Genomic DNA, 26,433 nt, shown 5'->3' with positions numbered 1-26,433 from the left:
TCGTCTTTGTGAGGGACAGAGTGGGACATCATTTGGACACAGGGAGATTAAAAGTCTCACAGTCTATCAACAGCATAGAGTACAGGTGAGTATGTGCTGTTCCTGCTGTGCCAGTGCATCCCAGCAGTAATGCCAAAGCTTCCATTGTACTTCGTATCTCACAGCAGCAGTAGCCCAGCTCCCTGCAGCAGGGTGCAAGGCTCTCTCTAGAGCACCACTTTGGCTGGGTGAATGTGCTAGCTAGTTTGGAGCTGCACCTGAGGACCACCAAGTCATGCTCTACTGTATGGCGTACCCCATGCCTATGCACACCCGTGGTATAAAGTCGCTTGACTCTTAGGTGTTGAAATACACCTATTATCTCAGAGCTGATAATCAGTGGTAATTAGTGGCAGTGAAGTTGCCTCATCACCATCAGCTTTACAGCGGCTGTTTATTGCTTGTACTTGACATGTGCTGCTTCTGCAGGCACTTGGCAAAGCAGCTCTCAACGAACTCTGCTTTTCTGCCTGCAACTTGTGGGGCTGAGTGAGTAAACTGTGCCAGTGGGGCCACCTCACACATCAGTCTGAGGTACAGAAGAAAGGTTAACACAGCAAGTGCCCCAAAACAGTCAGAACAAGGGGTAATTGGAGAGAGAAAGGAGCAAAAAGGGAGGGAATTCACTAAGTCCCTCTAATGGGACACCAGGGCTAATGAGCTTTAGAAAACAGGCTGGTCTCTGTTAATTGTAGTGAAGCAAGCACCTCCTCCTATTTGGGCTGTAAATGAGCACTTGGTGTACTCCTGAATTGTTTCTGATAGCACAGCTTCCGAAATGGTGATGAAACACCACCAGGCCTGAAGGGCTACACAGGCAGCACCACAGCATCAACCTGCTCAGCACTGAGTGAAATCATGCTCTGTCTTCTGCCTGTCCCTGTGGAATGACAACTTTCTGCAAGAGCTACAAAAAGATGGTTAATTCTAGAAAAGCTCTCATGACACCCAGCTTGCTACATGCAAAATTAAGCATCTGTTCAGCACGATTAGACAGAATTGGTGGGTTTTTTTAACTTCTATGTTCTGAATAGTGGTCGTGACTGTTCTCCGTAACAGCCTTGACCGTGAAATTAGATTAAACCAGGCAAATTCTTGTCTCAGCCCCAGTGAAGGGAGTGTGTCATGGATTTCAGGCACTAGAAACCAGCTGAGGTTGTCAGCTCAGTATTTAAATCAAATGACATATTCAAGTACGGAGGGATGAGAACCTCATGTTCTGCAACAGCTTAAAGGGTCTGTTGATCAGTGCAGAGGAACACTGTGTATATGAGATTCAATCACTTGAGGATTAAAAGTGCTTAGCACAACCTGCTCTTCCAAAGTGTGCATCTTTAAACTCCTAGTTCTGCTACTGTCTAACATGGGCAGCGTTGGGCTCTGGATTGTCACCTATACAGAGCTCAGCAAACAAACTGCTGCTGCTGTGCACGTTCACAGTCAATCTTGACATCACCCAACAATAGTAAGTAACACCACCTTCACTCACTCAAAGCATGGCTGCCACACCAGTGTCATGCAGAAAAAGCTGCTGTTTCAACCAAACACAATAAATCAGACCTTTCAGAGGTGTACCTGGTTACATCCAGGCCTGCCCCCTCTCTGGAGAGCTCCAAGCACCAGTTTATCAGGAACACCAAGTCCCATCACCTCAATCACTTCTGGTAAAGCTGGTCCACAGAGACAGAAACTACAGAGCAACTCTCCCACTCTGCGGATGAGTGGTGCCTATCCATAGCTCATGCTGGCACCCAAGGGATCCATGTGGTAGCAGCCTATCTGCACAGCAACCAGCCATGCTGGTCTGTCCACAGAAAGTCAAGTTTCTACAGTCAGCCAGCCCTTATGGCACAGAAAAAGTGACGTCTGGGTGAAGTAAATCAGTCCCACTGTTGTTAATGTGCTGAGTAAATTCTCTGGAACTAATGGGAGATAGAGTCACACAATATATATACAACAGTACATCTGTGTAACAGTAATATACATAAATACCTTTGAAGTTTTTATACTTTTCTGTACTTACAAATAAAATGATCCCTTAATACTTACGACCATTACTATGCTTTTCCTCACCAAGACCAAAGTTCATCACACATTTGTCAGTAGCCTCAATCCCAGTGGGTATCCAAGGCCTGACTGGATAAAGCCCTGAGCAGCCTGGTCTGACCCAATTCGAACATGAATTATTCTACCAGTTTGTAATTCTATGATATGTTAGGAGGTAAAGTAGAACAGATCCAAACCCAGATAATTAAACACCCCATCGCAGCTTATTTCTGCAATCCCGTGTTTTTAGGGCACTCTTCTAAGACGTGGGAGACTGCTCCAAGCTCCCAATCAACACAACGGCTTTCCTGGGTTCCCCTGTAAGCTTGGTATCACCTCTAAGGAAATTCACCAGCAAGCAGCCCTGTATGGGGGAGGCTTTCTCATTCCCTTCCCCCCAGCCATATGTCCCAGCTATTTCCTTATACCAGCAGCTGTGTGACCCCATGACAAGCCAGTTCAAGGAGCTAAGACGCAGGAAAAAAAACCCATCCTTCTTCCTGTCATTTTAGCTTCCTACCCTGGATTACTATGGGGCCAAAACAAATGCCAAGTGCAAACACATGGGGGAAGGTGAGGACACACAAGTGTTAAGCAAAAGCAACTACATCTTCCAGCAAGCGTCAGCACTGGGATAGTTTAACTGAAATGGCAGCACATTTAATTCTCCCCTTGTACAGCACAAAAACTTAGATACTTGTCTGGTTTTACGTAGCGCTTGGGAGTTCATGCTACTAAATCTGTCTTCCCTTTGTGGGTCTGACCTTTAGGCTTCTGCTAAATAAGGCCCAATTGATAATGCTGGTGACTAAACTGAGATGCACCGTCTGTTATGTAAGTGATAGGAATCATAACACAAAGCAAACATACTGCATCTCACTTCTGAAATGTGGTGACATGTAGCAAGTTGAGCTACACTGTTCAGTATTTCATGCATATTTTTTTCCAGAAGCTTTTCTTACAGCATGCAAACAGTCTTTTCACTTTGGGCACAGTAGATGGAAAAGTAATATGCTTATGGTGGGATATCTGCTTTTGATTTGACAGTAAAAACCAAGCTCCTTCTGACATAATCAAAATAAAAGGTTTTATTCAGTGCATGCTATTTCTGATTGGGTATCCTACCTTCCCAAATACTTACTCCATGTACAGAAATGTAAACCATAAATAAAACATAAAAGCAGCACAACACTTAGAACAGAAGCAGGGAGAAGATCTTTGTTCACTTCACTGTCGTTCCAAGGAATAGCTGTAGTCAGTCTGTCTGCCAAATCGATGTACAAAGTCCGGAAGGGGAAACACTGAACCCCATCCCACTTTGGGATTCATACTGATAAAATCATCCAAGTTCATCTTGGAATCTAAAAAAAAAGACCAGAAATGGGCAATATGTAAATTCTTGTTGCAGCTTCTGTAGCACCTATGCAGAGAAAGCCCCAAGACTCCTCTTTGATAGCTCAGTTCAAAATAGCAAAGAGTTCATAGCATGTTGGCTGAGCAGCAGCCCAGCAAGGCTTTGAAAATTGTACAGTGCTCTGAAAACATCTATTTTCAGCCTCTGAAATGTTGCCTTTGCCCCTGATCCCTCTCTCTGCCCACAGCAATAATCACATCGCTGGATCAGTCAGTATCCTTAGTCATTAGAAACTAGTGTGCATAGAAAGAGTAAGATTTTTCCCTGCAAAGGCAGCCTAGAAGGGTCAAGTAGCATCAGAGAACTGGAGTGCAAGGAACAACCAACACAGGGAACTGCAATACAACAGGTACTTGCAGTCTTCCTGCGTTCACACCAGTGTCACTACTCAAAAGCAGGGGAGGTATTATTCCCCCATTACATTCTGAATCAAAGTCAACTGAGTCAGCTTTTGCACTGACTACAGAGGAACTGAGTCAGAGCAGCGGTCAGACCTGGAACTTGCTTAGTACCTCTAAGAAGTGATTCGCCCCTTGGGAAACCTAACATTTGTGACTCCCCAGACTACAGCATTTGCTCCGGATTTGCTTTCCCTGCAGCCCTGAACCTGCACACCAGTGCGCTGCAAGGCCAGAATAGACACACAAGAGGAAATGTGTGACTAACCCTTCATGTAGCCTGGAGGGATGCTCGGGTGAAGAAGGGTATCAACCTAGGCTGGGGCAGACACAGGTTGGTTTGAATCCTGAACCACTGTACAAAGTCAGTAGCCATGACTGCTCTTTGCCAGGAGTTTGATCTGCTCTGACTCCTGCAGAAGAGGTAGAAATCATACTGTCACTCCTATGGATCCCAGAGAGCTCAGTGGAGAGTGCTGGTATGCAGTTATGGGTGTTTAGGTACCCCATACATTCTTTTTCTGGAGCTGGGCTAGTGCAAAGCCTTGCCATCTCACGCTGAGCAGATTTCCAATTCTTTGGCCTATTCGGCTCTGACTACAAACTTCCTTGGACCTCCTTCTTTCATGTTCATACTGACAATCTGTGCACATATGCTTTTTAAATGCCCATTAAAAGAAAGCTGGAAGAGAATGAGCTTAAAAAACAGAGTGGGAGAGGCACTGGATTTACTGTTACAGCTTTGCCACTGTATTTATATATTTATTTTAACATGGGTGATTCATGTGTGCATTTAAGAATTAAGAACTAAACATATGTAGGCTCTAAATGAATTTATTATAAAACCTACACGATGGAATTTGCTTCAGCTGCAAAAAGCTTGTGTAATATGGACAACATAAGCAAAGAAGGGAAGACAGTGTTCAGGAATCTCAGACCCATGAGTCCCAGCCATTAATGCAGCCCCTGAAGCCTCTGTTTGCACCACATCTACACCAAGGTACAGCTCTGTGATTTGCCTAATCCCAGCTCTCATCACTTCTGAGGTCAGGCCCCTAACTCCTTTCTTGTTAACCTGTTCGGGCTCTGCACATGGAAAATCCTCATGTTCAGCCAGCCACGCATGGTCCTGCTGCGGAAGTGAGTCTGGCAGAACAAGGCCAGCTCCTGCCTGACTGAGTGGGAATTTAAAATAGCACAAGCCCAGATTTGCTGTTGCAGGTCAAGACCATTGAGGAGCAGTTAACAGCTCTTGCTGGTAGCCTGGCCAGCCTGTTTTCCAATTCCCAACTTGTCTTTTCCTCCCAGCACTTTATATGCATTGAGCACAGTAGAATAATTTCATAAAATTGTTCTGTGACTGGTAAAGAAGCCCAAAGGGGATTGTTCCAGTAGGGTTACAAACACAGCTGCTGCAGTTAGCAACTTGGAAGTTGCTGTCACATCGCCTGTAGGAAATGAAATACTCTCTTAAATTCAGGATTATGGCAGAGCATCACAGAGATTCCTGTGAAGAGCGGATAGTCTAAGAACAGTCGGTAGATGGCACTGAAGCAGTACGAGATCTAGCCACAGGAAAAAGCGTAGTGAGACCTCTTCTGTTTCATCCGAGCGATAACAGTCTCTGTGCTGCTCTTTTTACGCAGAGGCTGTATCTGAAAGTCATGCGTGTTATGTTAGACCTTAAGGAACAGCTCGGCAAAAATGCATATGCACAGCACGAAGTGCTCTTCCTGAAGCAGATGAGTGACAAACGGCAGAATTTACAGAAGAGACATCTGGATGCTACAGCTAACAGACCGAGAGGATTTCACTCCAAAAGCAAGGAGGAGCATGCTTTATAGAACACTCATACACGGTCAAGAGCAGCAGAATTAAAACAAGATTTACACTACACTTTCAGTCCTCCTGAGGTGCTGCAGCTATTCTATGAGCTTGTGTTTGTTCATGCTCAGAGCTGCTCTTCCTCTTGGACCAAACCCACTTTTGTCACACACACATGCGCTATGAGCTCTAGCTGCTGCATTTGGGGATCCTGCATCACTTCATTTTTTTAATCAAGTCTGACACTTTTGCCCTGAGCAGGGATGAACTAAAAGGCTGCACACTAGCAGATGGCATTGCTAGCCAGGCTACTTGTGCCTGCTGCCAGCAGTAGTTGGAGAGCAATGGTTCAGCCAAGCCTCAGGTTTGCTCACAGATGTTGGACTAACGGCAGTGCCAAAGGGCTGCTGGAAGCGAGCAAGTCTGAAACAGTGCCTCCAAGATCAGTTCTGCTGCTGCCTAATCTTGGGGGCACCTGAAACAGAAGCACAGAATCAAACAGATTAGAAAAGACCTGTAAGATCCTAAAGTCCAACTGCTCCCCAGCACTGCCAAGGCCACCACTAAATGGTGTCACTAAGATTGGGTTCTTTAGACTTGTATAGATGTCTGTAGATCTCTTCAGATCCCCCTTCCTTGCAGGAGTAGGTAGAGGAGTCTTTTTGCAGGCTTTTACCACACTCAGCTGGAGGGCACTGGTCCCACAACCAAGACATAACTGACTGCAAACCATTCTGGTCCATCTCAGTGTAAAACAAAAGCTCATGATCTTTCACAGAAACTGCTGTAATTTCAGTAAGTCTTTCACAGAATTTAGATACTTTTATCCTTAATTGTACCTTTACTGCCTTTACCCTGACTTGATTCTTTACTTTCACAAAAGCTCATGAAATAAGGACTTAACCTGACAGATTGGTGTTTTATTCTCAAGGAGAACAGAAGGCTCCCATGAAACAGATATGAGCCATTTACATCTGTACTGGTGCCTGCTTTTTGCTTCCACTAGGACAGAAAAGCATCTGCCTGGCCTCTGTATAGCAGCTTGCCTGTTCCATAGATGTCATACACAGTGCTTCCATAACTTCTCAGCTGTCCTACTCATGCTCTTCAAAACAAAACAAACCCCGAACAAGTGAAACCCCATCATTTATGGCCACCAGGGATTTTAATAAGAATAAAAAGAACAAAAAGCCTTTACGAATCAATCCTGCCAGTATGCTACCAAACACGTGAGGAGATCTAAAATCCAAACCAGTGCTTTTCAGTGCTAGAGCTGATGCTAACGGTTAAACCATAAGACCATCTGTTCCAGGTAATTCTGAAACGCACCTTGCAAGCTGTATTCTACGCAGGCTTGCAATAAGGAGGGCTGATCTCATCAGGACTCAAAACTAAGCAGAATCAGACCTCATTAATCTGTGGAAAGAAGACTTAAAAGAAAACCCCAGGCTGTGCTCGCCAGCCCTGGAACGATGAATCTGCGCACCAAATCGCATCTTCTTTGGTTTTGTATTTGAACAGACTACCAGATTGGACCTTGTTTTCTTCTTCAAATAGGAGGCCACTGGCAACCTATTCTGCTGCAGCTCAAGTATGCTTATTCCAGCAGAGGATAGGGCTGTGTGAGAAAGCACCACGCACCCAGGTAAGTTGTCCAGCTTCTCCTGGCACTCACAGCAGCAGAGTAGAGGCCAGTAGGAAACACAGAGGCCTGGCACTAGGAACCAGCTAGAGCAGTGCCAGTTCCAAAGGGCTAATGCTTAGCATGTGAGTTCTGATGAGATACTGAGGAGTTTTCAGTTATGTAGCTTGGGATTGTTTGCTTTTTGAAAAATAATGCTTTAAAAAGCCACCTAATTCCAGCTTCAATGTTTTTAAGCATGGATTGGAATGGATGACTTATTTTAGAAGGTTTATTTTGCAACACCACGAGCAGTGCAAAGACAGCTGAAGAATTATTCCTTTCGAGTTAGCCATAGTTTAAAAAAAAGCTGAATTGGTGACTGGTAGAGATTCCTTTATTTAATTCCATAAGGAATTTCATGGTCAAACATTTCCTGGTATACATCATAAGAAAGGATCACTGGTCCCAGATCCTGTCCTAGCTCCACACTGGGTAATTACATTATCCTACTGATGGTCCTATATAATTTACACTTGACTTTGATACTACATAATTTCCTTTTCCAAAGTGCTATATTTAGGCTTAGCAGCTCCTCTGCAAGAGGCCGTATTTTAGCAAACATTCTTGTCTTTTAAGTTAACTAAAAGCTTTAAAACCCAGTGGGAAAAGAGCAGCAGTGTATATAAACGTAACTAATATGCTTTAACACTTAGCAAATTGCATCAACAGAATAGTACCAGAGTGCTGACTGTCTTTAAACACCAAGAGCTCATGGGCACATTTATTTTTAACAGCACAATGCTCATGCATTAAAAGAAGGACTAATATATTTTTGTTGTATTTTTCCAGTCTTCAAATATTTGCTGTAATAGAAAGCAGTTTAATCTTATGCAAACACAAATTATGAGGCAAAGCAGAGTACTCTATCTAAGTGAGACGGCAGGGAGAAAACAGTTATCTGCCACGGTATTTGGCATGGGCATGAACACTAATACCCCAGGCCCTTTTATGATAAAAAAATAGGTTTGGCACCCAGTCTTCCACCAAGGTTAAAATAAGTCGCTTTCATGCCTGATAAAACCATGCTGAGACATTACCAGTCTCTAATGGGAAAGAATTACCAGTTCCACTTGTTGACAGCAATGCCTTTAAAACCTGTATGTTGGCCTACAGGACACAGACTCATCTACAGACACCCAGGGCTTAGATTCAGGTAAAGTAAATGCTTGCTCCACAACCATTAAACCAAGATCCCTCACTGACTAGGCACAATGAAGCACACATCATTGTATCTCACATTAATACTGGGAGGTCAAAATTAAGCTGGAGAAACTCATAGTGAATGAAACACAACTTGAGGCATCCTAGATCTATTCCTGCTCTTGCCCAGAACTTGAAGTTACCTAGTGAATGATCTTCCACCTTCAGTGTGTGCAAGGGTAACCAGTTTCTTTCAGCCAAGTAACTGACCAGGAGACCAGAGCGCATGAGCACAGAGCTGGAATACTGTATCCAGTCTGGAGCCCTTCAGTACAGGGACAAAAACCAAAACAGTGACATACTGGAGTGAGCCAGAAGAGGAACATCAAGTTGTTTGGGGTGGGAGAACATGATATTCAAGGAGAAGCTGTGAGAAACTGGGTCTGTTCAGTCTTAAACAGAGATGAAGGGGAGCCCTTACTGCTGTCTACATCTACCTGATCAGAGGACACAAAGATGGAGCCAGAGCTGCCTTGAGGAGCCTGGTGACAGGACAAGAAGCAAAAAAGCAAGTTGGAATATGGGAAATTCTGATTACCTGAAAATAGGAAAATGTTGTTTATATATTTTACCATGACAGCGGTCAAATATTGGGACAGATTGCCCAGGAATGTGGTGGAATACCCATCCTTTGAGGTGTTCAAGACTAGACTTGGGACAGAGCCCTAAGGAACCCCTGTTTTGAGCAGGTGTTGGACTGGACGACCTATGGATGTTTCTTCCAGCACGGCAAGTTACAAAGCAAAGAAATAAAGCATAAGAGGAACAAAGACTTGTGTATCTTTTACTATCTACCACATCACAGAGGCAATCTGGAGGTTGATTAAGGCCACGTGGCTGCTGCTCACCAGTGAGATAAGCTCAGCCAAACAAGACAGATAAGGGGAGAGTTAGAGGGTCTGCAGCTATGGAGTCATTTACTAGAGCTGGAGGTACATGCACACACCTGCGATTGGTTGGCATTCTGCAACTTACTATCCATGAGTAGTGCCTTCTACTCTTTTGATTCTAATAGCACTATTCCACCTTCCTGGTCTGGCCTGATCTATATTCCTCACACTTTCATTAGCTCTTAACTGTCATAACAACAAGGTTTCCACAGGCAAAAAGCCTCCAGTGCCTAACAGCGAACTGTCAATTGCAATTCAGGCATTCTCCACCTGCTACAGTACCTTTGCTGAAAACTTTACTGGAGATAAGGACCAAGACACAGAATTTAAGGTGCTTCATAACCTGAACTGTCTAGAAAATACCTAAAGCTTCAAAATGAAGACTACGGTGGTGCTCCTGCCCACATTCATGATTCATTCTACTCCAGTGCACAACACCAAGCTTCTATAGAAGCCAAAGACTGAAGATTAACTTCCCAGCAATTTAAAACCATAATAAACTTGGACTTAAACACAAAAGATGTTTCTTTGACCCTGCCTTCTCTAATATAAACACACAGCAGTGCTGCATTATTAATAAAGCAACAAAACCAAACATGCAGAGCAGTTCCATGAATACTCCCTTAAAGCACAACTTTACCATGCCTTTCTTCATTTGGGAGGAAAACCAGAGAACAAACAAACACATGGCAGATGTTAGCCAGCTTGCCAAGCACATGATTAGAATAAGCTGAAGTGCTGTGTGATAAGAATGGTTTATGCAGCTCTACAGAGGAGACAGCAAGCCTTTACTTCTCTCTCTGCTTGGCCCAGAGGCTATTAGGTAGAATAACACTTAAAAGAGGCTTAAGGCTTGGGCGAAAATTTGCTGATTTCCCAGTTTGCCTTAAAGCGTCCTCAGGCCCAATTCACCTGGTAGAGACTTGCTCTGGCAGGATGGGGCTTGCCAGCTGAAGTGTGGTATAATGAGCATGTTAAAAATTCACTTTGTGACCCCCTAAGCAAGTTATTTGGCCTCCTTGCTTCAGTTCCCTGCTGTAACAACAGAACAGCACAGAGCCTTGGGTGGCATGGTTTAACGTGAGGTGTCCCTGCCCATGGCAGGGGGGTTGGAACTGCATGATCTTAAGGTCCTTTCCAACCCTAACTATTCTATGATTCTAACAGCACTACTTACCTCCTGTTCTCTGCTCAGCTTTTGAAGATCAGTAATTAATGTTTGATAATGGTAGCTGCCAGGAGGCATGATAGACTGTATATGTTCACAAAAGGAAGTGCAAATGCTTCACAGACATATTAAATACTGAGCTATCTGGATGTGGTTCCAGAAACACATTATGGAAGGGTATCTATTTCTTGTGTGCATCTTGGACTATGTCATTCACCATTGTAAGCAGGAAAAATGAGCTCTGGCAGCTTACCTGCAGTTTCAATACAAGGGTATGAAGGAGGAGGTTTGTGCCATTTCCCGTTTGCATCTTTCATATGAGATCTGTCTGAAGCAAAAGTCTTCAAGTACAAATCTGCTCGAATCATTCGGATTTTCCTAAATAATAATGCAAAACTGTATCAGAAGATGCATGGATACAATACTGCATCACTCACTCACTCACAACAGCTCTTTCATCCCACCAAGAAACATTTATTTCATGAAACACATAAATCTCAAATACTGTGGCAAGATGTTAACAAGCAGAAAAGAAAGAAAAGGGGGTTTGATGACTAAAGTAAAGAGCTTTAGAAAAATAACATAGTGCATTTGTTTTACTGGGGTATAGCACAAAGCCCTTTGTCACTACACACCCACAAAGAGAACTTCAGCTTTAATTTCATGGAAGAACATTCCTGGACTTTACGTTTTATGTCATTACCTGTGAAATTCCGGACGAAGGCCATCATCCAACCTAAAGGCCTCCACACTGTACATGTCAAAGGGACATGGGAATGGCAACACTGTGTCGAGATCATAAATGAAGTTCTGCTCCCCGCTGGAAACGTGAAGTAGAATGACATGGTAGTCCTGCGAAAAAGGGTAATCGACATGAGTTAAACAGCTTTAACGAGAAACTGGCAAAGGGAGAGGGGAGAAAAATGCTTCCTAAAAGCAGAAGTTACAGATCCCTTCTTTAAATCCCACTTCCTGCTCTTGAACTATTAAGCCTGTAACATTTCTGGCACCAGGGGTTTTCCCTACACCTGTCTGGCTCATTGGGCCTTTCAAGAAGCCCTGCTATTCCATCCATTCCTTTGCAGCCTCCTTTGGGGCTTATCTAACATCTACATTACTCCTAAGAAACAGCAAATCTTTCCCATGTCCTGCATCAAAACACAAAAGTTGAGTGGGATAAGTATTTTTATCTTGGACCCAGCCCTAAATAAATGCTCACAATGATATGATGACAGCTTAAGACTAAAATTATCTAGTGATCTCTTCTAATAAGAGACTTGTACCTGTTGCAGTAATTTGGATTTGAGTGCAGTGTTCAGCTGCCAGAAGCACCTGAAAAACCAGCATGCAACTGAAAAGGCAGCAGACAGCTCACATGAAGAGGACCGCTGAGAAAGACATGCCCGTAGCAGCTCTTGTAGCTAGGCAGAAACACATATACCATAATTTTTCAAGGTAACTATTTTGTCTTGACACTTGGGTTGTGAGGTGCGGTTTTATTCCTCAAGTCATAAGAGACATACAAGGTTGTGGTGGAGGTTTGGAGACGCTGCAGCTACTTATGTCAGCTGTTAGGTATATACACTGCTGTGTTGCAAAATTAAACTGAAGGCAGCTGTTACCAGCTCACTAAAGCTTACATTAAAGCCACTCACAAAAAGAGTTTGAAGCACCATCTTTTGGCACTTTCAAGATCAAACAGAACCACAAAGGGACTGGGAGGAAAAAGATCTTGGGCAAGCTACTTTGACAGACCACTATATGTATGTGTATATATATAGACACACACACACATATATATATGTAATGTATGCAATGATATTTAGAAGAATCTGTTACAGAATATAAGAAAAATTAACTTTACATGTCCTATGATCCACTGAAACATCCAAGTTAAAACACCTTTCGATCCATGAGACATCCACATTCTGCAGTGGCCTTTCCTGACTCTCTTATTCCTTTTGAGATCATCTTTGTAAGACTTAGATTTCCTTAAATGAAACCTTTTTTGTGCTATGAAGATACTGATATCTTGGGAGAGAACAAGTGATTCAGAAAACACAGAACTTCAGTTTGCAGATTATTTTGCACAATTTCAGGGGGAAAAACTGCGACAGAAACATTTTTTTCCAGGTAACTGAAAGGACTCTAATCATATATATTTAAAAGGAATTCTGTAGTGGCAACTACTGAATGACATTAATTGATTAAATGACACCCCAAAGCCACCATTAATTAGTTGCTGACACCTGAATACATACATTGCTTATTTTTCTGTCCTCTATCAAGCCTATACAGATATTTTCATTCATCTACTTTGTAGAAGTACAAACATTTACTTCAAATCCTAAAAAGCTGGTAGCCCCAACAACACCCAGATAATAATCTTATCAATGTTAAGGCTTGTCACCTATAGATATTATTGTCTTGCTGTTGATTTGTTATGAATGGTAAAAAGGAGCACCAGATTTAGGTTTTTTATAAATCTGCTGTAAAAGAATACGTATTAATATGAAGTTATAGAACGGCTGAGGTTAGAAGGCACCTCTGGAGGTCACCTGGGTCCAACCTGCTGCTCAAGCAGGGACACCTAAAGCCAGCTGACCAGGACCATGTCCAGATGGCTTCTAAATATCTCCAAGGATGGAGATACCACAACCTCCCTGAGCAACCTGCTCCAGTGCTCCATCACCTTCACTGTAAAACAACGTGTTGCTTTATGTTCAGATGGAACAGTCTGCTGCAGTAAAGACACTGCCCATATCTGATCCTGCAGCTGTCCACTACAGAGGCACACACTCAAAATCACTGAGAGCACAGAACGCCTTACCCAGACAACAGGCTCATCTCCATGTCCCGATTTCTGCTTCCACAGTGGAATCTGAAAGTTGTAAGTAAATAAATCAGAAGTGAATAAAACCTTTCAATTAAATACAGATTCCCTTTGGGTTAATTGGTTTGTTCTTTGCTAATCTATCCACTTCCACAGCTTACATCTGTACTGCAGTCAGAAAGATTTCTCTCATTTCTATTTTCCAGGAGCACAAAGTTGGAGATACCATTCTGGATAACATCATCATCCTCCCAGACTGACAGATCACAGGGAAGAATGCTCACAGGGGCATTGTGGCTTCTCCACTGTCCTGAGCGCAGCAGATAACAGACCTGACCAGGTGTCTGAGCCAAAGGGAGCTAGAGGAGGGGTTTGGACCATGTCTTACAGGTTGGGCTGCAGACTAAAGGCCTTTGAGCATCTCTCACCTATGCCAGGCTGTGGTTAAAATGCCTGGGACCACATTTACCTATGCCAGGCTGTAGTCTAAAGCCCTGGACCACGTCTCACCTACACGGGGCAGCAGCCTGAAGACGTGACCCTCTCCATAGCTGCACCCACATCACACCCCATTGACTCACCATCCTCCTATCATTGGATACGAAAACAGCATAAAACTCTTCTAACGGGTACTGGTCCTGACTCCTGATGTACTCACAGAGCTTCCAAACGTTTTCTTCACTGCAAAACACGAGAACCGATTATACCTGTTTAAACAAGCAGTGTGGGGAGAGGGTCCCGCCTCAGCGGGGGCGGACCCCACCACCCGGCTCCCACCCGCGGGCCGCCCTTACCAGTAGCAACTGGTGTAGGCGCAGGCGGGGCGGGCCGGCACCGCCGGCTCGTAGGCAGCCGCGGGCCGTGCCATGGCCGGCCTCGGCGGGGTATAGAAGCGGCGAAGGAACCGCGGGGAACGACGGCGCCATAAGCTACGGCTTCACCGAGGGGACGCGGCCGCACGGCGGCTCCGCCATCGCGGCTCCGCCTCAGGTGTTCCCCGGGCACCGCGGCCCCCGTACCCCGGCGATGCCTCAGGCGGGGCGCGGAAGGACGAGAAACCGCGAAGGGGCAGAGCGGCCCCTTTAAGCGGAGGCCCCGCCCCCTACCGGCGGGAAGCGGCCGCCTGGCCAATCCCGGGCGGGCGAAACAACCCGCATCAACTTTTACGCGCCAAAAAAATCAAACCATCTTTCCAACGCTGCGTTGTATCCTTCCGCCATCCGCGCCGGGACTAGCTGCTGGGGCGGGGAAGAGGCAGCAGACAGCGCAGAGGGAAGCAGTGAGGCGGAGGGATCCAGAGGGAGGTGGGGCGGCGCCGCGCCTCGCCTCACGCGGGCGGGCTGCAGTGTTAGAGGCGGAACGGAGCCCGCTCGGCCATGGTGGTCCTGAGGAGCAGCGCTGCCCGCCCGCCCGGGCCAGCGGCCCGCGGTAGCCGGCGCCGCGGCGCCGCTTTCGACCTCCTGGACTCCAGCTCCGAATTCATCTCCCTGGAGTCGTCCTCGCTCAGCAGCCGCCGCATCTGGACACGCTCCGGGGCCTCGTCGGTCACCACCAGGGCCGCGGGATCCAGGGGGACCAGGAGAGCCGACGAGGACGTGAGTAAACGGGTAAGGCTCTGCCTGCTGGGCTGTGGGCCCGGGTAGGGGTTTGCCGGTACCGACCATGAGCCTCCGGGAGCTGCTGGGAGGAGCTGGGGAAGCCGCGTCCCCTCGCGAAAGCACCGGAGGTCGGCGTCATGGGGAGGGAAAAACGGGAGGAGGGGGATTTAGCGTGAGAGCCCGCAGCTACGGACGCTTGTATCACCTACGGCTGCGGCTGACTGTGTTACCCGCAGCTGCGATTGGTTGTGTTCCCTACAGCTATGGCTCATCGTGTCACACCGGTTGTGTTACCTGCAGCTGCGGCCGGTTGTGTTGCCGTGTGTACGGAAGCAGCTGGTGTCGTCGTCTCCGTGCCCGCCCTCCGCAGCCGGCCGGGTCCATCCCCACCATTCCCCAGCCCCGCACCCGGTGTCCCGCAGCTGTCAGGAGTCTGGGCACGACCGCTGTTCTAGGGAGCGGTGACAGGGCAGGGAGAGAGCCCCGGGCGGCCCTGTCCGGCTGAGCTGCCCATAGTATTGAGGTTTGGCGTGTGTCTCTGTTGCCTCTGCCTATGTGTTTGGATATAATTTGTTACCTAAAGAGTTGTCTTCGAAAAACCCGTGGGGCTGCTGTGCTGTAGTTGTGGCAGTGCTCACAGGGAGAACTCGCTGCGCTGGTGACAAAAATGCATCAAAACCAGCGCTCAACACAGAATACATGGGACCTACAACCGCGTTCCAGCTGGCCTGAAGTGCCCGTGAAATGCTCTTTAGTCATGGTTATATCGGTGCTACTTTGGACGCTTTATAAACAAGGCTTTGGTTAGAGATCAGGACTACTTTAGACTTAATTAAAACACTTATATGAGTGACCTGAAGTGGTGAAAACATTACTTGAGCTTTTGATAATTTTAATCTATCCCAGTGGAAGAGACACATTATGTGGTTACGAGGGTTGTGAAGTAGCCCATGCTGTCTGCATCTCCATGTTGCTTCTTTAGTAACTGAACCACTTCACTTTGAGAAGTTCATTGGTTTTAATCACAGAATAGTCAGGGTTGGAAAGGACCTTAAGATCACTCATTTCCAATGCCCTGCCATGGGCAGGGTCACCTCCCACTAAACCATGCCAGCCAAGGCACCAGACTGGCCTTGAATACCGCCAGGGATGGAGCATTCACAGCTTTCTTGGGTAACCCATTCCAGTGCCTCACCACCCTCATAGTAAAGAACTTCCCCCTTATATCTAACCTGAACTTCCCCTGTTTAAGTTTAAACCCATTATCCCTTGTCCTATTGCTTTAGTCCCTGATGAAGAATCCCTCTCCAATGTCCTTGTAGGCCCCCTGCAGATACTGGAAGGCTGCTGTGAGGTCTCCACACAGCTTCTCTTTTCCAGTCTGAACAGCCCCAACTTTCTCAGCCTGTCTTCAGCCTATGGGAGGTGCTCCAGCCCCTGATAATCCTTGCAGCCTTCTCTGGACTTGCTCCAACAGCTCCATGTCCTGTTTATGTTGAGGACACCAGAACTGCACACTGTGCTCCAAGTCGGGTCTCATGAGAGCAGAATAGAGGGGCAGGATCACCTGTGTTGGGGTTGGCTTTCTGGGCTGCAAGTGTGTTTGAAAAAAGCATTTAGCATTTGAAGGCTAAAGCTCTTCTCTGCTCTTTCCAAATAGGGCTCTTCTCAGGGTGTCCTGCCTTTCCATAACAAATAAAGGCAGGCCAGATCTAACTTGGAAGAGGTCTGCTCTTTACTGAAGCCCTGCCTTGGAGTGGTGCTTGTAATGGACTCTGTTTCCTTCCAGCAGAACTTGGGATTTTCAGTTGTGTGGATTCTCATTATTTTCAATGATACTGAACTAATAAGGAAGAAATCCTTAGGTCCTGGTTTGGTTTGTTGGGTGGTGGTTTTTTTTTGACATGGAATCTGCTTAAAGGTCACCACTTTGCTTTTGCAGTCCACACTAGAAAGGGTTGTCAGAGGCTACAGGGAATTCAGCTGCCTGTTGCACACGGACACACAAAGGCCGTTCAGAGCCAGGCAGGTAAAGTGGCTGGCTTGTGTTCTCAGTGTGGAGAAGAAGATTGAAGAAGCTAACTATAAACTTTTCACTGAAACCAAAGCAGACTCCTCATTGTGAGACTGTTTGCAAGGTTGTTCTTTGGTTTCTGTATTTTCTTTCATCTTTCGGTTTGTTTTGGTTGTGTTTTTTCCCTTTTTGCAGACCTTTCCCATTCTTTGAGGCACAGTCATTCTTACCTCATTTGTATGATGGTCAGGCTCTGCTAGAATGCAGAGACAGAAGTGCCCTAGATGATAAGATGATGATGATGATGCTAATTGCATGTTCAGGTCCTAATGCCTCTTTCCTGTCTTGTTAATGTGCAAGGACTTGGCAGTGGCAGCTCTTGAAGTTTTTCTAATACCAGCAAGGGATTTATCTTTAGTCAGCTTCTTTTCATGCATAGTAAGGAGCATACAGCAGGAAGTCTGAGGTAAGCCGCCAACATCTGTGGGTTTATTCTCTTCCAAGTTTTCAGTCCCAAGCAGTTCCATGGCAAGTAAAAAGTGGTCAGTGTCCCATTGAAAGCTGTGTGTCTACAGGTGTATAACCCTGGTGTAAGTCCCCAAGGTGAACAAGATTGCTGTCGTGCAACCTGTATTTGGGGTCAGTGTGCTTCAGGGTTCCCTTTTTGTCTGGGCAAAATGGAAACTGCTGTTTTTCCAGGCTGAGCCTTCATGACCCATCTGTGTAGGGACCTCATCATCAGAGTTAACAGCCTCGTTGCCTAAGGACCTTTATCTGTTTTGGTAGTACTTCAACACAGTTACTTCCTCAGACATTAGAGAGCTGAACACAGTTTTTGTACAGAGGCTTTTTAGAAACAATTGCCAGTTGCTGTCTGTAGGATGAGGAAAGTAATAAAATACGAAATGCTTACAAAAATTTAAATACTTTCCAAAACTCTTTAATCCTTATCTTTGCTGTTGAGCCATTTGCTGCTTCTGAGTTTACTTCTTAAGTGTGTGTTTTCAGCCTGGTTGGGTTGATAAGAGTTACTCTTGCTCTGCTGGCTGCTTCTTGGTGTCTGCCATCTTGCTGACCTGGGATACCTTCCTACAAATGGAGAACGATCACAGTTAGCAATATGCACTGTTACTGCTTTGCCTGTGTCCTAATTTGAGCCAAGATTAAGGTAAAAAACACAGTACAAAGGACAGTAAATATCACAGGTATATTACATGGTGAACATTGCATTAAAAGTACATGACAATAGTGAACAAGTGTGTAAGTGCACATAGAAGTATTTCCCTGGTTACTATACTGGGCTTTTCCTAACATCTATTCTTCCTTCAGTCTGGCCTTTGGCTCAGAGATTTGTGAAATGGATTACTGCAATCATCTTTTAACTGATGTGGCAAACCTTTAAAGTTGCTCACAAGGAATATTCTCACCAACAGGGAAGGGATGGTTGGAAATGTGACGCTCCAGGGCAGCCTTGGTTTTAGCAATCATGAGATGGTTGAATTCGAGATCCTCAGGACAGTGAGAAGAGCGTGTAGCAAGCTCACTGCCCTGGACTTCAAGAGAGGAGACTTTGGCTTCTTCAGGAGCCTGCTTAGTAAGGTTCCATGGGATATAGCCCTGGAGGACAGGGGGCCCAAGACTGTTGGTTGATATTCAAAGATCACCTGCTACAAGCTCAGGAGTGCTGCATCCCAACTAGAAGGAAGTGCAGCAGGAGGGCCAGGAGACCTCCTTGGATGGATAAGGAGCTGCTGAGGAAAATTCGAAGAAAAAAATAGGCTTATAAAAAATGGAGGCAAGGACAGGCGGCCTGGGAAGAGTACAGGGATGTTGTCCAGGAAGCTAGGGACCAGGCTAGGAAGGCTAAGGCCCAGTTAGAATTAAACTTGGCCAGGGATGTTAAGGATCACAGGAAGGGATTCTATAGGTACGTAGCGAATAAAAGACAGACTAGGGACAACATAGGCCCCCTGAGGAAGCTCTCAGGAGAACTGGCTACACAGGATATGGAGAAGGCTGAGGTTCTTAATGACTTCTTTGCCTCGGTGTTCACTGGCAAAGGCTCTGACCACAGCACCCAACTCTTGGAAGGAAGACTCGGGGACTGTGAGAATGAAGACCTTAGGCCCACTGTAGGAGAGGATCTGGTTCGAGATGATCTTAAGCACCTGAATGTGCACAAGTCCATGCGACCTGATAAAATCCATCCATGGGTCCTGAAGGAGCTGGCGAATGAAGTTGCTAAGCCGCTGGCCATCATATTTGAAAAATCATGGCAGTCGGGTGAAGTTCCCGACAACAGGAAAAAGGGAAATATAACCCCTATTTTCAAGAAGGGGAAAATGGGTGACCCGGGGAATTACAGACCAGTCAGTCTCACCTCTGTGCCTGGCAAAATCTTGGAACAGATTCTCCTGGAAGGCATGCTAAGGCACATGAAAAACAACAAGGTGCTTGGTGACAGCCAGCATGGCTTCACTAAGGGGAAATCCTGCCTGACCAATTTGGTGGCCTTCTATGATGGGGCTACAGAACTGAGGGACAGGGGTAAAGCAGTTGATGTCATCTACCTGGACTTGTGCAAAGCATTCGACACTGTCCAACACGACATCCTTGTCTCTAAATTGGAGAGATCAATTTGATAGGTGGACCACTCGGTGGATAAAGAACTGGCTGGCTGGCCGCACACAAAGAGTGGTGGTCAATGGCTCTGTGTTAGGCTGGAGACCAGTAACGAGTGGTGTCCCTCAGGGATCGGTGTTGGGACCGGTCTTGTTCAACATCTTTGTTGGTGACATGGACAGTGGAATTGTGTGAGCCCTCAGCAAGTTTGCCGATGACACCAAGCTGTGTGGTCCGGTTGATACGCTGGAGGGAAGGGATGCCATCCAGAGGAACGTTGACACGCTTGTGAGGTGGGCTGATGCCAACCTTATGAAGTTCAACCATGCCAATTGCAAGGTCCTACACCTGGGTCGGAGCAATCCCAGGCACAGCTACAGATTGGGCAAAGAAGAGATTCAGAGTGGCCCTGTGGAGAAGGACTTGGGGGTGCTGGTCGATGAGAAAATGAACATGAGCTGGCTTCAGTGTGCGCTCGCAGCCCAGAAAGGCAACCATATCCTGGGCTGCATCAAAAGGAGTGTGACCAGCAGGTCGAAGGAGGTGATCCTGCCCCTCTACTCTGCTCTTGTGAGACCTCACCTGGAGTACTGTGTGCAGTTCTGGTGTCCTCAACATAAAAAGGACATGGAACTGCTGGAACAACTCCAGAGGAGTGCCACAAGGATGATCAGGGGACTGGAGCACCTCCCGTATGACGACAGGCTGAGGAAGTTGGGGCTGTTCAGCCTGGAGAAGAGAAGGCTGCGTGGAGACCTAATAGCAGCCTTCCAGTATCTGAAGGGGGCCTATAGGGATGCTGGGGATGGACTCTTCATTAGGGACTGTAATGATAGGACAAGGGGTGACGGGTTAAAACTTACGCAAGGGAAATTTAGATTGGATATAAGGAAGAAGTTCTTTACTGTGAGGGTGGTGAGGCACTGGAATGGGTTGCCCAGGAAAGCTGTGAATGCTCCATCCCTGGCAGTGTTCAAGGCCAGGCTGGACAGAGCCTTGGGTGACATGGTTTAGTGTGAGGTGTCCCTGCTCATGCCAGGGGGTTGGAACTTGGTGATCTTAAGGTCCTTTCTAGCCCTAACTATGCTATGATTCTATTTACTTCTAGATCAGTGATGTAGAAATAGCCCAAGTGGCAATTATAGCTCATATATCTTAGAGTTTAAGCAAGCTAAACTTTCCAGAGTCACTCCCAACCTGGGAGTCTAATTTCACAAGTGATCATGTATGTAGAAGTACAGCCTCTGAGTTAAAAAGTTGTCCTTACTTGAAACTGTTGTATGTTCAGAGCAGCTGAATCTAGAAGCTGTATGGAGAGTGCAAATGATCCTTCTTCCCTCTCTGGCTGATCAGGATGAAAACCGATTAGTGGGATAATACACACACATACATAAGTTTATATATGTAATATGGGCCCCTGTGATAGATGGTGTTGGGTATTCACTCTGTCTGTACCTGTCCCCTATGCTTGGGTGTCCCCAGGGGCTGGTTGTGTGAGCCCTGCTCCAGTCGCTGGTATTTAGACCCAACATGTGTGCACACACCCCTACTGTGTATATCCCTCTGTAAATGTTCTCAGGCACTCAGTCTAATCAGTAACTGGTTCCAGATGGTGTGGCCTCCCTGTTACTTCAAGTGCAGATGTGTCCCTGGCCTAGACCCTGAAGTGGTTCAAGACTTACGTGCTGTTATTTGCACTGTAACTCAGAAGAGTTACAGAAAAAACTTGCCTAAATGCGGTAAAACTGCCTTCTCAGCTCAACATACGTGGTGTATATAAATGGTATTTCTTTCTTTTGCTAGGAATATTCCTCTAGCAAAATGGAATGTTTCGGTGGACACTGTTTAAGATCAATGAGAAAAAGCATGCCACCCTGTTCGGACTCTAGCTTTGACAAAAGCATGGAGATATTAAGTGAAAATATCAATCAAAGACACTTAACAAGGTACTGTATTTTTGGGTGTTCAATCTCTGTTGAATAGATAGAATGAAAAGGAAAAGTGAAAGCATGTACAGTGAGTCACATCATGATAAATCAGAAGCCTGCAGGGGAATATGGTTATGTTAAAATGAGTGCCGGTATCTTAGAACTAGAATTCCTCTTCATAGTACAAGTCTTCTGCTTGTAGCAAAAGCCATGCATCTTCTTCCAACTCCTTTTTGCTCTCTCTTCTTTGGTTGCTAAGGTACTATATGCCCCATTAGAACTTCAGGTTTAGAATGTTGTGGGGCGTCGGTTGTTTAGAACTGTGGTTGCATAGCACCTGTGTACACAGCAGACTTGGGATCTGAATCCTTGTGGTCCACAGGCTTTTCTTTGCATGACCGAGAGCACGAGGTTATAAACTAGGTCAAGTTCCCCAGTCTTGAGGGGGAACATTTTGATGCAGTATGATATGGTAGGATATAAGGAATACTTCTGTACAGTAATTCTGATACAGTGTCCTCTTTCTTAATGTAGGCAGTTGGCAAAGCAGAAATCAACACAGAAAAAAGATTATAAAGAAGGTAAGTAGCAGGGATTCTATAAGGTTCCTTTTTAGCCCAGTTTCTGAGGAGGATTGCACTTCATTACTCTGCCTATTTAACTTAGCCCCAGAAACATCTGAACTCTTAGCCAAAACCAGCCGAAGCTGTGAAGATATCTCAAAGATAGTGAATTTCCGATGAATTCTATGCAAAGAGGTAGATCAAACAGTAAAGTTTAAACATAATTAAGTTGGGTGTTGTCACCATGACATTAACTTTGAATTCAGTATTTAAAGAAAAAATCACTCCACTGCAGCTTTTATGTTTACTGGAGCAGTGGTGAAATAAAGGTAGTGATGCATTTTCTAAATGTCTCAAAATACTTTCTATGTTACCGTATTTTAGTCACCAGGACACTGAAGACCAGAGCTGAGGTAAAAGCTGCAGAACATGTCCATGAACAAAATGGAGATTTAGAGGTCCGCCGAAGCTGCAGGCTTCAACAAAGTCGTTACACCACTACAAATCAGTCTGTGTTGTTTGACAAACTTATAACGAAGTAAGTGGTTTTTTTTCCATCGTCTCACAAAGCCACTGACATGAACCTTTTTAGCAGCCTTTGTGCTACACTAGCATACCCTGGCTAGGGGCGTTTTCCTTTTGACAACAGGAAAAGGTATTGCTAGTCCTGGCAGCAAGAGCTCAGTGGATTCAGTGGTTAGGCTGAGACCTCCCTACATGCCCCTGTGTATGTGATATGTTGGCACAGCTCAGAAAGGTTTGCAAAGTGTAACAGCAAGAGGGTGGTTTTTTCCAATATCTATAGCCACAGAAAATCAACATGAAACTTAAATTACAATTAAGAAAAGAATAAGCATCCTGTTGTCTGAGGAAGGCTGTGAACTAAAAATGACTTAATGCTATCATGCAGAGGCAGAGCAGCTGTACAGCTATTGAATACTGCTGTAATTTCTGTTATCTTACTAGGATCTTCAGAATTCAACTTTTTTTACTAAAACAGACTTTTTTAAGGTTTATTTTTACTGTGATCAATGAGAGGGGAAAATAAATGTGGAAACAGCTTGTTTGCAAATCCTCAAACACTTGTTCTTAAATCTGCTCTAAACCAGTAAACATTTCAACTAAGTTTCAAGTAGTGTTTAAGAACTTGGCTAAGTGTCCGTTACTCTGCTTTGTGCATACTCTATTAGAATGTCGTACCAATTATGTGTATTCTTGGATATATTTGGGGGTTTGTACTTGCCTATCTTTGCTCTGACATGTCAACTTTTTATGTTAGTACTGCAGAAGCTGTCTTGCAAAAGATGGATGACATGGAGAAGATGTGTAGACGGCGAATGATGCAAGACCTGGGAGTGTTCAGCAACGCAAATGTAGATGCTGATTTATTTTACTATTCTTTTGTCCAAGTAGTGTGTTTCACATAGGGAAACCATTTAGTTTGTCATTTTAATTTAACTGAAATAACTTTTTCCACAGAATAGTGTGGTCCAAAATAACACTTGGTTTTGCTGTAATTATAATTTTGGTGTTAGTGGTCATGCTACAAATGGGCTCTAAGGGTGGAGGAAATATCTTCCTCAGAAGACATGAAATAGCAGCGATACCCTGAAATGCATGTCTTATATTGTGCTGTATGAATTGCCTTACGATTTTTGAATGAATGCTGTTTACAGACAGCTGTTTCAGGGCTTGGGTCTTAAGAAACACTGAATTATTTGATGCTTGATGTGTGTTTCTTCTTGTCCGGCCTTGCTTGTAAGCTTAAGTAGTCTCTGTCCCTAGAGGAACTTGTGCTAAAATTCTATACAGCAATCCTATTTTCTCTGTCTTGGTTTTGCTCTATTAAATCAAGTTTTTCTGCAGTCCATCTGAATGACAGGCACTTCATTTTGAAACCTCTTCATAGCCTTCCTTTATAGAACCGAATTCCTTTGTTTAATGAAACTGGAATTGTCCATAGTACTTTGTACATCATCTCTCAAATGCCCATATAGTTAATTTTTTTGTCTTCTAGAAAGTGCTTTTTCCTAGCTTCTGCCAGGTTGTTTGATAATTAATGATAAATTACTGTGATTAATTAATACACATTGGATTTTGTATGTAGAAAAGTATTTAACTATCACATGTACCAAACCCTATTTTGGAGGGGGAATTCTTGATACTAATCCTAGGTACCAGAATGATGTCCCTGTTCTCTTCTCCCATACCCTAATTTTATCTTTTGTATATATGGAGTACCATAATACCATAAAGAGAAATCAAATATGCCCATGTCAGGTTTCCTGCATATTTGTGACTGATCTTTATTGTTTCTTTTAATTAGGAAAACCTCAGTATGTACTCCCGAGGAAAGAAAGAAATCCAGAGAGCTGACAAAGAAATAGCTGATAAGCAAGGGGTCATTGTAGGTTAGTTCTGGTTTAAATTTTCTTTACTATGCTCTAGCCAAAATCCTTGTCTTAAGCAATTGGGATGACCTGATTTCTCATCTATTAAAAAGTCCTTATTCTTGACATTACAAGCCATAGTTAGGGATTCTAGGGCTGTGCTGCAGTGAGCTCAGAACAGATATTCAGAGGTAAAAAAATTGGGTGCAAGAGGTAGCTGTGGACAAGTGGGAATCTAAAGAAAAGTGTGGTATTACTCAGAATGAGAATGAATGACCCCACTACAGCGGGAGCACGACCGTGTGCAGGGTTTTAGTGGTACAGTGAGAATTCTCAGGAATTCAGGTAGGTTACCAGATATGTATGGAAAGCTGCTCCCTAGTATGAAGATCAGCAGGGGAGAAGATAGGGTGTTCTGCATTCTTATTATCTTTCATGAAAACCCCCTTCAAGTTACTTTACAGAAGCTAGTGACATAAACTGTATGCATTGGACATTACTTTTTTGACTGGGGAAGTTCAAACCTGTAACTTGCCCATTATTGCTCCGGAGATCTGTGGCAGAGCTAGGACTTGGAGCTACATTACCATGCTTAGTCTTGCCATTCTGGAGTATGAAATACACTTCCCTGAAACACATTCTCAGAAATTACTTCCTGAAATAGTGGTTTTCACAGCAGCTGCATCTTGGCTAGGCGAGATGACGCAATTGTTGTTACTGAGATTGATGAGCAGTCACCAGCAATTGGAGCAAGGACAGAACAATAACCGTTATCTGTGCTCCTCTGTGCTTTGTAATTGCTGGAATGTGTCTTCATAAATTGGTCTTCATGTTTTGCAGGTTCTCAGATATATTGTGTCATTACATGAAGGTAGTAGTAAAACTGAGAGGCATCTGTGTAGTGTGTTTTTGAATATAATTTGCAACAGCATTTAAATGTTTTAATGTTGATGTACAGCAATTTCATCAGACGAAAGTGAAGAGAAAGAAGATGAAGATGGTGAACACACTCGAAAGCGTTATTTCTTTCGACAGAGGAAGACTGTGGAGCGCTACCAAGCGCCACTGGAAAGTAAGTTATGCTTTTCTCTTATGAGCCGATTTCCTGCATATAAGTGAGTTTGGTTTGTAATGCAAATCTGTACACACTCAACTTGTATTTCAATTTCTTACTTTAATTCTACAAGTAAATTTTATTAAATGCATGTAGCCTGTGCACATTGTATTTCTTTGCGATTAAATGACCAAAAAATGACCTGTGTATCCTTGAAAAAATAATACTGAACAGATTGGATGATCTTACTCTTGTGGCTTTCAATTCTCCTGTTTGTAGGGGGCGGGGTGGTGGGAGTGGTTCACTTTTATTGTGCACTGATTTAACACACCCACACCCCTAAATCACTCAAGTATTCCCCTGAAGCTAGACATGGGTAGAACACGTCACATTTTCTCCCTCTTTCACTGTCCTGCTTCCTGTTCAACCTTTTTGAAGCATTACTCTAAATTCTTTGCTTTCAACAGAACCAAGACAACGTAAGATGTATTTTCCGGGCCAGTCTTCACCTGTCAGACAGACGTGTTCATTTACAAGTGCTCAGCCGCAAGGCTCTTGCTGCAAAAGTAATAACAGGTTGGTGATGGTTAGTGATAGTTCTTATTTATCAGTAGTGCTGCCAGTCACATCACTGAATAATGCTTTCAAGATGTTTTGGATTGGTGGTAATTACAGATGAATAGCATGATTATTGCTGTGGTGGTCTGAGGGTATAAAGAAAAATACTGGGGCGCAGGATGCACTTTTTATTAGCCATTAGGTTTGTTT

At 44.6% G+C, this 26,433-nt stretch overlaps 2 protein-coding genes across 11 annotated transcripts in view; one reads left to right on the top strand and one right to left on the bottom strand.

The window, feature by feature from the left end:
• The window catches only part of NTAQ1 (N-terminal glutamine amidase 1), a 47,022-nt gene extending 32,345 nt beyond the window's left edge, over positions 1-14,677 (bottom strand). Inside the window, exons 1-6 of one of the 7 annotated variants that reach the window (XM_065668910.1) lie at positions 14,291-14,636; positions 14,078-14,177; positions 13,494-13,544; positions 11,367-11,515; positions 10,917-11,041; positions 3,156-3,446 (exon numbers count right to left, since the gene is read on the bottom strand). In XM_065668910.1, the coding sequence (XP_065524982.1) occupies positions 3,313-3,446; positions 10,917-11,041; positions 11,367-11,515; positions 13,494-13,544; positions 14,078-14,177; positions 14,291-14,364 (633 nt within the window). In that variant the 5' untranslated portion in view covers positions 14,365-14,636 and the 3' untranslated portion in view covers positions 3,156-3,312. The other 6 variants (XM_065668911.1, XM_065668916.1, XM_065668913.1 and 3 more) reach the window with 6 other exon arrangements.
• Positions 14,547-26,433, top strand: part of ATAD2 (ATPase family AAA domain containing 2) — a 35,884-nt gene continuing 23,997 nt past the window's right edge. The window contains exons 1-8 of one of the 4 annotated variants that reach the window (XM_065668906.1): positions 14,547-15,091; positions 21,534-21,676; positions 22,193-22,239; positions 22,606-22,759; positions 23,501-23,594; positions 24,548-24,632; positions 25,570-25,683; positions 26,133-26,241. In XM_065668906.1, the coding sequence (XP_065524978.1) occupies positions 14,873-15,091; positions 21,534-21,676; positions 22,193-22,239; positions 22,606-22,759; positions 23,501-23,594; positions 24,548-24,632; positions 25,570-25,683; positions 26,133-26,241 (965 nt within the window). In that variant the 5' untranslated portion in view covers positions 14,547-14,872. Of the gene's footprint in view, positions 15,104-21,533; positions 21,677-22,192; positions 22,240-22,605; positions 22,760-23,500; positions 23,595-24,547; positions 24,633-25,569; positions 25,684-26,132; positions 26,242-26,433 lie in introns of all 4 variants that reach the window. The other 3 variants (XM_065668904.1, XM_065668908.1, XM_065668907.1) reach the window with 3 other exon arrangements.

This window comes from Lathamus discolor, chromosome 2 (assembly GCF_037157495.1).
Source record: "Lathamus discolor isolate bLatDis1 chromosome 2, bLatDis1.hap1, whole genome shotgun sequence".
In the NCBI taxonomy this organism is placed as follows: Eukaryota; Metazoa; Chordata; class Aves; order Psittaciformes; family Psittacidae; genus Lathamus; species Lathamus discolor.
The sequence above is the reverse complement of the archived record's forward strand: the minus strand, read 5'-3'. Positions and strand labels throughout refer to the sequence as shown.